This window comes from Carcharodon carcharias, chromosome 13, assembly GCF_017639515.1.
Source record: "Carcharodon carcharias isolate sCarCar2 chromosome 13, sCarCar2.pri, whole genome shotgun sequence".
NCBI classification, from domain to species: Eukaryota; Metazoa; Chordata; class Chondrichthyes; order Lamniformes; family Lamnidae; genus Carcharodon; species Carcharodon carcharias.
Genome location: NC_054479.1, coordinates 114,977,630 through 114,989,770, shown reverse-complemented (window position 1 = coordinate 114,989,770; position 12,141 = coordinate 114,977,630). Strand labels below are relative to the sequence as shown.

Genomic DNA, 12,141 nt, shown 5'->3' with positions numbered 1-12,141 from the left:
TTCATGCTACAGGAAGACTTAACTTGGGCTAAATTACTGTCCCTAACCATAAAAGAGCTAAAAAGCCATGGCTAAGCAGGTGGAGCTTGATATATGCCACCAAGTATGGAAGCCCAAGGTACCAAACATGCTGACTGAGCATCTTGGCCTCACTCTAGGTTCAGAACAGGTAGAAGATCCAGAACCTGAAACAGATCAGGTTACCCTTGGCCAAAATTCACCTAGAAGAGCGGAGGCCAGAGTTAGAATTTCAGGCAAGATAAAAGTGGGAGTAGAGAGAATTCTGAGAGAAAGAAAGAGAATTCCAGGAAAGAGAGAGAGAGTGAGCCTTCCAACTAGAGAAACAATTACAGGCACAAAATGATAGGGAACTAAGACAGATTGAAGTAGCTGGGGAGAACTTGACTTTACCTAGTAGGAGTGGGGTGGGCGTGTTGCTGGTGTAGAGGGGTCACTGGTAATTCGAATACACCCAGCTCTGAAATAAGTTTTGATTTCTTAAAGTATTCCCAATTACTGCCCGTGTTTGAAGAGGAGGATGTAGAAACCTTCTTCACAGCCTTTGAGAAGTTGGCAGATCAGCCAAAGTAGCTGGGAGAAGTCTGGACTCTCCTAATGCAAGGTCACTTAAAAGGGAAAGCCTGCAAGGCTTATTCTCTGCAAAAACTTGGCAGGTCTAACAGCATTTGTGGAGAGAAAAACAGAGTTAATGTTTCGAGTGCTTATGACTCTTCAGAGAAGAGGAGTCTGAAGAAGAGTCTGAAAAAGAGTCATATGCACTCAAAAGGTTAATTCTGTTTTTCTCTCCACAGATGCTGCCAGACCTGCTGAGTTTTTCCAGTATTTTCTGTTTTTGTTTCAGATTTCCAGAATCTGCAGTATTTTGCTTTTATCTTAAGGTTTATTCCCTGTTGCCTGCTGACAGTTATGAACAGAATAGAGGCTGCAATTCTCAATGTCTATGAACCTGAGGGGCACTGCCAACAGTTCCAAAACTCCATAAAAAACCCACTCAAACTTTCCTTAAATTGGACACAATCCAAGGGTAAGAAAACACACACTTCTTTCCATATAAAACATGCTGATCACAGTAGAGAACACATATTCTATCGGTGACAATGGAGATATGCTGATTTCTAATAGGGACGAGTGGAACCAGACATACTCTTAAGGAAAAGGATCAGGAGAAAGGGGGCGGAGGAGGAGGAGGGAAAAATGTATTTAAGGCAAACAAAACTGCATAGTGGAGTTCTCCCAATAACTTATAGTTTTAAGGGTGAGACCATATACTTAAAAGGTAATTTAGTTTAAGCAGTTCAGATATTCACACCGTCCAATGTGTTCAATGTGACAATTCCAATTCCAAGGCTGGTCGTTGTGCAGCTTCAGCGCTTGGTCCATTTTGCAATGCTGAGCAGATTAGTATCTACCCGCTTGTGCGGATTGCGCGTTGTCTGCCATCTGGGGCCGAAATGTAATAAAATGCAAACGTGTGGCTGCAATCTGTAATCAGTTTCGATTCGACGTTGCTGACGGAGGGGGTGTCCAGCCGCTGGGCTGCAGCGTTTGATGGAGTAAAGATGTCAGTCAGGACTGGCTTTTACAAGCAAGAATTAAACAAAACGATATGGGAAGTGCCGGAGAGATACCAGAATCTGACTCCCGTTGGATCAGGGGCTTATGGATCTGTCTGGTGAGTAAAATATGTCCTGAACTATAATAGATTCACCTAATGGGGGATTTATGAGTTTCTTGTTTTGTGGCTGTTTTTTTTAACCATTATAAGCACATCTTGCAGACTGCTCAATATCCTTTCAAAATTGTGGTTATAAATATCTAGGGTTTTTGTTATTCGCATATGTTCATGTAACAAATGCTGACCAACGTGGGGATTGATCTTTTAAGTGTATCATAGGAAAGAATGAAAGCAATTTCAGTTAGACTGCGCTTCTTAAAAATTGCAATGACTACTTTATCCGGATAATGGGCTGTATGGGCGTGGTTTGTGCAAGCCAATTTCTCGATGTAAATGTGGGGACACAGTATCGGTGCGATCCTGAAAAAAAAGGGGCCTTTTAATATGTGTCTTTTATAATTGCACCGTGTGAGCGGTTAAACAGCGGCTACCCGGTCTCTGTGGTGCACTAGGGAATATTTGCACAAGCAATGAGTCTTCATCTCGCTTTCTTTGGCTGGGCGATGGTGGCACTCATTGTGGCTACACAAGTGATTGTAATCCGTCCTGTCTATTGGGAAAAACCTTTATAAAAATAATTTGATACGACAAAATTATATCATGGATATTGTATCTTTTGTGATGATTTATCTTTTTATTTTCGCTTTAATTCCCGCAAGGAATCAAATGGTGCTTAGGTTAATGTAAATGGCTTATTAGCCAATTTTATCCTTAATATATATTTAAACACACAAGTGAAATCTTGAAATATTATTTCAGTAAGTTGAGTAACTGAAAATAGATATTGCATTAGTTGTTTGATTTTTCTATTAGCTGATGATGAGAGCTCCGTGTGCCTAAAATGTGAGTTATCTCTCTGATCTATGGTACAACTGGGTATAATCATTCCACATAGTTAGCATGATACAGCACAGAAGGTAGCCAGTTGGTTTATCATGCCTGTGCTGGCTCTTTGAAAGAGCTATCCAATTAATCCCACAACCCCGCCCTTTAACCATACCCTTGCAATTTTTTCCCCTTCAAGTATATATTCAGTTCTCTTTTGAAAGTCATTAGTGAATCTGCTTCCTCCTCCCTTTCAGATCAAAACAACTTGCTGAATAGAAACATTCTCATCTTGTCCAATTCTTTTGCCTATTACTTTTAAACTGAACCCTTTGGTTACCTTCTGCCACTGAAAACAGCTTCTCCTTTACCAAAATTCTTCATGATTTTCAATACCTCTATCAAATTCCCTCTTAACTTTCAGTGCTGTAAAATGAAGAACCCCAGCATCTCCAGTCTCCTAACATAAGTCTTTCATTGTTGGTAGCGTTCTAGTAAATCTCTTTTCTAAGGCCTTGACATCCTTCCTGAAGTGTGGTGCCCAGAATTGAGCACTCTAGCTGAGGTCTAGTGTTTTGTAACGGTTTAGCATAACTTCCTTTCTTCTGTACTCTATGCCTTTATTAATAAACCAACAGCCAACAATCCTTAATACTTTTTTAATAATCTTCTCAACTTGTCCAACCATTATCAAAGATTTGAGTGCATACATCCCTAAGGTTTTTCTGTTCCTGTGCCCCTGTAAGGTTGTACCATTTAATTCCTATTGCCTTTGCTCATTCTTCCTATCAAAATGTATCACTTCAGACTTCTCTGCATTAAATTACATTTGTCACATATCTGCCCATGTTACCAATCTATGCCCTCCTGAAGTCTGTTACTACGCTCTTCATCGTTCAGTACATTTCCAAGTTTTGTGCCATCTGTAAGTTTTGAATTGTTGCCCTGTATAACTAAGCCCAGTCATTAATATATATCAAATCACACTTTGGTTGCACCACCAACTTGTTTGTCCTGTCTGTTCGGTAAAGAAGAGTTTTGGTTCAAATTATCAGCAAGAGAAAGGGTTTTGGTTAGCTTTATTAGTGACACATTCTCACTCCATGGCACGAACAGTTTTATGGTGGTGCAACACTTTGGGTGGCAATGAATGATATTCATTTTTCTTATTAGTTCCCAGTATGTGGGTATTTCTGGTAAGACCTGTACTTACTGTTCATCCCTAGCTGCCTACAAAGCAGATTATAGGCCCTCTTTTATTTTGGGTAGATGTTTGATTCAACTGAGCGCCTTGCCGGGTCACTTCAGAGGGCAATCACATGGGTTGTTTTCAGACTGGGTGAGGATAGCAGGCTTCTCTCCCTGAGGGTCATTAATGAACGCATTGGGCCTTTATGAAAATCTAATATTGACATGGCTACTTTAACGGATACCAGCTTTTTTATTTCTGGATTTTTAAAACTGTGTTCATATTCTCAAAATGCCATGGTGGAATTTAAACTTTCATTCTCTAAATTACACCCCAGACCTCTGATTACTAGTCCAATAACCAGTGTAAATTAATGTTGCAATAGAGTTAGGTACCGTTCTGTGCTTATTGACTTGGTGTGTTTGATAGTGTGTTTGTCCTATTGGTTGGAGTATAATGTTATGATGGCCACATGCTAGTATTCTAATGTAATTCACATATACATCCCTGAAACGGATAGGCCAGAGGCTTCACTAATAGCTTTGGTTATTTTTTGGAATTATTTTTTTCTGGTCTCTTTAAACCTTTAACTTTCTGGTACTAAGTATTGTGAGAGGCTATTTTAGTTCCTGGTCATAATTCTTATGGCATGCTTATGTGCCAGAAATTCACTTTAATTAGGTAATTAGTATTAATTCAGCAACATGACTTAGTGCCACTAAATTTAATTGAACTTGGGTGTCACAGCGTTTAGAATTGTGCTTCATGTCTGCTCTATCTCAAATGCAAATAGTACAAATACAATTTAGCATTTCAAGCATTTAGAAATTGTAAAACAAAATTCCATGTGCACTGAGTGACTGGAATAAAACTGTTTATTTCCGTCTAATGCACGGGGCACACCAAAATAAAATGAATGTTATGTGTCCTTTATGAAATGCCTTACCTGTAACAGGATTAAAATGCATTTCATGCACAAATGCCATAACTGAGCTTCTTTTCTTATTTTTCAATTATGATTCCTCAAGTAGTTCAATATAACTCAAATATCGAATCTGATTACAAAGCTTCTTACTGAGAAAAATATTTACTTCCAGGAACATAAATGGGTCATAATTTGCTGTAGGACTCAATCTAAAGCTGTCTTGTTAGACTTGCTATTGCCTGTTTATTCTCAGTGATATTTTGTGCTCCAAATTGCTGAATTGCAAACTGGTGTAGAGAGAGAAAACGGACATCTGGGACCTGAGAGAATTGGACAAGGAACTAGATCTCTCCTTAACCAATCAGATTGAAGGTATGTGAAATTAGCAGTGCAAGGACTGAGAAGGAAGTGGCAATTAGAGTGAGTGAAATCCATGTCAAATCAGTTACAGAAAGGGAAAGAAATATTAGATTAAGGGAGAGAGAAAAAAGAGATAAGAAGGGAAAAGAGAAAAAAATACATTTTTATAATTTCCAGCAACAATTAAAACCTCAAGGAAGGAGACTCCACACATAATTATTTTCAGTGCCAGAGTAGTTCACTGGTAGTAATTAACAATTAGCATATTGTTAAAAGAATCTTTGGCAGCTAATCTAATCTTAATTAAATATGTGTATATTTTAAATGGCTTAAAAATAGGCTTGTGTCAATTGAGATCAGCTCTAACTTTCTATGGTGGCTTTAGTTCGTTTCCATTGCTTGAGTACAACAATTTCACACCGATCATTACATTTCAATGCTGAGGCAAAGAATGAGATGGTGTTTTCGAGAAGCTAACAGCAGAGCAGCACATCTCCAGCAGCAATTTTTGGATTCTAATTACAACAACAACTTGTATTTCTGTAGAGCATTTAATGTAATAAAACATCCTAGAGCGTTTCACAGGAGTATTATTAGCAAAATTTGACACCGAGCCATATAAGACAATAGATGATCAAATGCTTAGTCAAAGACGTAGGTTTTAAGGAGTTTCTTAAAGGAGGAAAGAGAAGTAGAGAGGTGTAGGCAGGGAATTCCAGATGTTGGGCCCAGGTAACTGAAAGCACCACTGCCGGTAGGACAATTAAAATTGGAGATATCCAAGAGTCTGCAATCACATGTGCCACATAATCCTCCAAGATATGTGCTGGAGGAGATTATATAGTGAGGGGTGAGGCAATGGCGGGATTTGAAAACAACAGTGAGAGTTTTAACATTGAGATTCTGCTTAACCCGAAACTAGTGTAGGTCAGCAAGCATGGGTGATAGGTGAAGGAGACTTGGTGCAAGTAAAGACACATAGAGCAGAACTTTGGATGCCCTCAAATTTATGGAGAGTAGAATGTGGAAGGCCAGCCGGTGCATTGGAATTGTCAAAAACAAGAGGTAACAAAGGCATAGATGAGGATTTTAGCAGCGGATGAACTGAGGCTGGATGGTGTCAGGTAATGTTATAGAAGTGGATAACGGCAGTGTTAGTGATGATGTGGATGTATGGCTCGATGCTGATCTTGGGGCCAGATATATTACCAAGGTTGCACACAGTCTGTTGCAGCCTTCTATAGGTGCCAGGGAGAGGATTGGTGTCTGTAACTAGGGAAAGGAGTTGTCAAAGGATTCGAAGACAATAGCTTCAGCCTTTATTTAATTGGAGGAAATTTCTGCTTATCGGTACTGAATGCTGGATAAGCACCCAATAATTTAGCAACAGTAGAGGAGTCAAGGGAAGTGGTGAGCTGGGTGTCATGTACAAATTAACATTGTTTTCAGATGATATCACCATTGATCAACATTTCTGCATTTAATAGTGCATCTGCCCTCACCTGAATTTGCTGTAAGATTTGTCCACAATTATTTTGACAGCAAATTATGGCCCATTACCCTGGGCAAATACTAGTGTGTTCCAAGTGTTGTGCTATATCATAATATGTTGTTTAAAACTATTATGTTAAAATTTCACATAATAACACATGCTTTTAATTTAGAAAACTGTCTAGAAATAAGGAAAACACTGCAGAAGGTGCCAATCAACATCAGGTGAACTAACACAGCAGCATAACTTGCAAACGTATTACAGCTTTATCAGCATTTATTAGAGAAAAGATAAATGCATGTTTTGGCTGAGTTCCGTTCATTGGGATTAAGGTAGTTTTGTGCTGAAGCAAAAGAGCATGGTTTATAAAAGCTAAAGTAAAAGTTGAAGCAGCAAAAGGCCAAACAGCTCTGAAGTTCTACTGACTGCAGCCAATATCACTGTGTATAGAAGGGACACAGGCTGTTGGGGGATGTGTCATTTAGTTACTGTGGCCTCCCAGAACTTACTTGATTGCCTTCAGGGATAGGGGAAGAAATTGCCTTTCCCCAATATTGACCTGGGGTTTGGCAGCAGGCTGGCTGGGCGGGGCAGTAGGTGTGGATAAGTTATCCTTAATGGATCAACATGTTTTTTTCCCTGTCTGCCATTTTCATATGCTTATAAGATTTTCTCAGTACTTGTTGTATTTGAATTACAAACAATACATGTTACTGGAACAAATTAGTGGAAGTAATTTGTGATTGTGATATTGTTAGAAGCATATGCATTTCTGGCTGTCTCCCGTATCCTACCCTATGTAAAATTTAGGCCATCCAAAACTGCTGCATGTGTCTTAACTTCAAAATTCTCATCCTTGTTTTCAACTCTCTCCATGGCCTAGCCCCCTCCCTTTCTCTGTAATCCCCTCCAACCCACAATCCTCCGAGATATCCTCGATCCTCTAATTCTGGTCTCTTCTGCATTGCCATTTATAATTGCTCCAACATTGGTGGCTGTACCTTTAGTTGCCTAGGCCCCAACTCTGGAATTCCCTTCCTACACCTCTCTACCTTTCTACCTTGCTTTCCACCTTTAAGACACTCCTTAAAACCTAACTTACCACTTTGACCAAGTTTTTGATCATCTGACCTAATAGCTCCCTAATGTGGCTCTGTGTCCTATTTTGTTTCATGAGGCTTTTGTGAAGCACATTGTGACGTTTCATTGTAATAATATATAAATATAAATTGTTATACAAATGTTGTGTGTTAAAGTGGGGTCAGAGATTCCCATAGGCAATCTGAGTGGGGTAAATTCAGTATCTGATCTTGCTGATATTTTCATGTAATCCAATGAGAAGTTAAGAAAGAAAGAGCATCTGCAGCATTTTGCTTTTGTATTTTTAAAAAACAGGTTATTTATATAAGTTGATAATTCACAACAAAATTTCAAATGTAAATGGCATTAATGTTCTGTGCTACAGAATGCAAGGAAGCACTCTCAATTTGTTATCACTTGGGGAGCTTTCCAATCTCAGCTGTGCCTTCAGCTAACATCGAACAAATATTAGAGAAAGATGTAGGGCAAGTCTGTCCGGGCTGTTGTTGCACACTGCCCAATTCAACAATGCAATTGCCACAGATCTTTCTTCAAGTACCAAAACATAGAAGTCTAACCTTTGGTTGCTCTGTAGGATTATAATTCTTAATAATTTAAATGTAGAATAAATAGCAAGAAATAGCTGGCACCCTCAAAGAAGCAGTCAGCCTCCTGTTATATTTGGTCAGGGCTTTAATCACATGTTTGAACAGCATTTTGAGGAAATTACAGGAGGGATGAAGGTATTTGCTGTGTTGCAACCCAGTCACCAGTGCAGCGCTTGGCTGAATTCACCACATGTGCTTAGCACTGACACTCAGTGCCTTTCTAAACCTAATATTGGTGTCACATCATCAGGTGAACCAGTAAATATATAATTTATTAGAAGGAAAGCCCCAGTGTCGAAAGATTCATACTAACATATTGCATATTTTCTAATGGGTAATTATGAAGTACCGTAGCAGATGTATGGGAGCATGTTAATGTTATACAAATGTGTAACACCAGAAGATTTCGAAAAAGGAAGCACTAGATAACTTATCCCCTTTGTTTCAACTTTATGTGATCATTAGGAAATATGAAATTAATAAGATGACATAATCCTGTACAAATCATCACCTGAGCTAGAGTGGAAGGCACCCATTACATGAATTGTAACTGAACATGTACAGCATTGGACAGTGGCACTGACTATTGTAGCATTGGTGCACTGCTAGGGAATGGAGAGAAACAAATTTGTTCTAGAAATTGAATTGCGTAAATTAGCTGCCTAAGAGCGCAGCATGGCAGGCAGTTTGCACCTTATTCTGTGCTGCAAGTGCACTTAAAGCCATATTGATTGCAACTCCTCCGTAGGTGTCCAGAGTGTATGCCTGAAACTGGCATTTCGCCCATATTGCTAACGCAAAGGTGGCGGGTCTGCCATCTGTTTTGGGCTCCTTAGCGAAGTTGAACAATGAGTGATCACTGCAGGACCCAATACATGCTGTGGTCAGGTCTTTCAGGGGCTCAGCAAGTGAGCCATCTGGTCTTAAAGTGACTGCATGGCGGCTGCCATTACAAATGTAAGTTTTGAGTAATTTTTACTTTTATTATGGGACCAGGAGGTGCACAGTTGTTCCTTCCAATTGAACATTTAACCTGTGCACCACTGCAGGTCATCACTTGCCACCTTGCTTCCCCTAACTCCCACCATGAGAATCTTTTGGTTTACAGCCAACTGTACTATAAGGGTCTGGCACATAAAGAGTTAACATGGGACTGAATACTGTACCGCACACACAGTGATGTAAGAGAACACATGACCCACACCTAGGGGTCAGTGTAGCATTCGACAGAATCGTGTGCAGGGCAAACATGGAGATAGCTCTTAGCTTGGATCTTTTACTGTACCTATGTTTATAGTTTCTACTAGTTCAAAAATATTCATTGTCTAAATACCTAAGATTATGAATACCTTAATAGGACCTACTGAGCTACAACCAACACCTTACAACACCAACGTCCTAGCTGGCCAATCTTGCTGCATCCTCAGTAAATGCTGAGCTGTCTATAAGTGAAATGTGCTAAATATACTGCCATATCAGTGAACATACATGATGCATTTTTAAACAAAAGCATGTCATTTGAATTCGGAGAGTAGCTGCATTGTGGGCCATTTTTTTTCCCACCGGAGGAAGGCATGGTTTACAGACTATCCCTATGTGTTTGGAGCAGTATTTTGATTTTGTTTAGGCTTCTGTGAAATTTTCCAACAACATCTGCAGGATGGGACAGCTGGGATCCACCCATTCAGAAACATAGAAACCCGGAGGTGAGAATTGTTTCGGTTTCTACGAGCAGCTAGATTGCAGTTGCATTGGTTAAGCTTTCCTTTGGTATTTTAAATTGTTCCATTTTAGGAATTTGCAACTTTGCTAGAAATCCTCACAGGCACATTTGCAATACCGCAAAACATAGAGATGACAGGAGTCTGAAAGTCCTTTTTATGATCCCCATAGAGACCGATAACTTTTAAAAAGAGATATGAATTTCCAATGACCGAAGCAAAGGATCACACAATAAGGTTTCACATGTTGAGATTTTTGCTATAACAATCAACATTGACGAAATATTAGTTGATAGACAATCAATACATTAAACTACAGAATAGGTAATTTCCATTAATTCTTAATAACCGAAAACCCCATGCCACGATTATACATTATACTGCACTCTTAGCTGAAAAGAAGTCTTGTGTTTAAAGTTCCTAAGCTGCTCCCAGCTTTAACAGGATCTCTTCCCCCTGCCCACCAGGATAAATCTTTGTGTCCTTTTAAACAAAGCCTCCACTCAATCTCCTGGACGTCCTTTGGCAACTCCTTGGTCTTTTACTCTCCATAAGCTTTGTTTCTTCAAATCGGGAATCTGTCCTCACTTTGTTTGGTGGTTAACCCAAAAACAGTGCTACTTTCCTGCTTGGCATAGCAGCACCTGTTGTGGGTCGTCTTCCTCAAATCTCTCTATCTGATTGACTCTGAGAGTCTGTGGGTGGAATTTAACGGCCCCGTCACAGCGGGGGTGGGGCCAGAAAATGAAGGGGGCCATTCAAAACTCCATTGAAAATCCTGTCGGCTGGAGGGGGTCAGAAAATTCCGCCCAGTGTGTCTGTATGCAGCAAGGCAAGCTGCCTCCTCCTCTTCTGTCAAGGTGTTAAAAATTACAAAACAAAAACGATTATCTGAAAAAACTCAGCAGGTCTGGCAGCATCGGCGGAGAAGAAAAGAGTTGACGTTTCGAGTCCTCATGACCCTTCCACAGAACTGGAGTGCAGTAAGTTCAGAGAGAGACAGATTAGAATGGGTGGGAGGAGCAGAGAAATTGAGACTTTCCAGTTCTGTGGAAGGATCATGAGGACTCGAAACGTCAACTCTTTTCTTCTCCGCCGATGCTGCCAGACCTGCTGAGTTTTTCCAGGTAATCCTGTTTTTGTTTTGGATTTCCAGCATCCGCAGTTTTTTGTTTTTATCTCTGTGTTAAAAATTACACCTTGCTTTCAATAACTTTTGGTTTAAGTTCCTGCCTCCATAGCAAGCAGGTCACATGGGTTTGTCTCCGGGCATATTTCATTCGAGGTTATATCCTCCTCTCCAAATTATACCATTTTACCTTGCATTAAAGGAAACAGTTGAAAATGTAACTGTCATAACAACCTTTTGAAATAAATATTTGCCTTCCTAAATCCTGGATCTGCCTTTCCAAAAGTAATACATTACTGCTTGGATAATTTGAAGCCAAACACAACTGATAGATAAACATGCAAAGTTCTTCCATCATCTACTCATAGTTTTCAAAAGGACATCACAACTTTTTGTTGCTTAATATATCTTTATCTTTTGTAGTCAAATTACTAGGTTATGAGTTTTGATTTTTAACAATGAGATAATATGCACTCCTTGAAAGTTTAGAGTATTAAAGTTAGATGATTAGGCCGCAGAAGGGAGTATGTATCAGTATTTCTGCTGATTAACAATAAGAATGATTGTGTGCACTCAAAAGCCTTCTTGCCTAGAAGCAAGAAGCATTTCTTCTGAATTCTAGCTTTTGGTTAAAAATGCATATGGAGAGATTTTTATAATCTGTTAAGGTACAAATGAAGGAGAAACAAAAGATAGTTTTACGCCTTTCACTACAAGTAGGTGCACTAACACCAGGAAGTACTTCAAGACAATTGCTGATGGGCATCATTCACTGAAACAATGTGAACAGTATTTTTGGCAAAGGTTCATCACCTTTTTCTATATGTTTCTTAAAGGCATGTGGCTAGAAGCTAATATCCAATCTGTTTTAAATATTTTGTTATAGATTCTCAGCTCCACCATAACAATCTTGTGAAGGTCATTAACATAGTGAGAGGCAGCAGCATTATTTGGAAGAGAATTCTCATCTAAACAAACCACTGAAGGCCTAAAATCACTGCCTGGGATGTTTGCAGATTTCGACACTCAAGTGTTTAAGGGTAGCGGAGTATAGAAGTTGATTTCAAATTCATAAATTTGAGAAGGGAAAGTGTAAAATATTTGGCAAGGGACCAA

At 39.4% G+C, this 12,141-nt stretch overlaps 1 protein-coding gene across 1 annotated transcript in view; it reads left to right on the top strand.

Annotated features, from left to right (window-relative positions):
• Positions 1 to 1,486: 1,486 nt before the first annotated feature.
• mapk11 (mitogen-activated protein kinase 11) overlaps positions 1,487 to 12,141 on the top strand; it is a 51,076-nt gene continuing 40,421 nt past the window's right edge. The window contains exon 1 of the mRNA XM_041203560.1: positions 1,487 to 1,693. Coding sequence (XP_041059494.1) covers positions 1,581 to 1,693 — 113 coding nt within the window. The 5' untranslated portion in view covers positions 1,487 to 1,580. The remainder of the gene's footprint in view (positions 1,694 to 12,141) is intronic.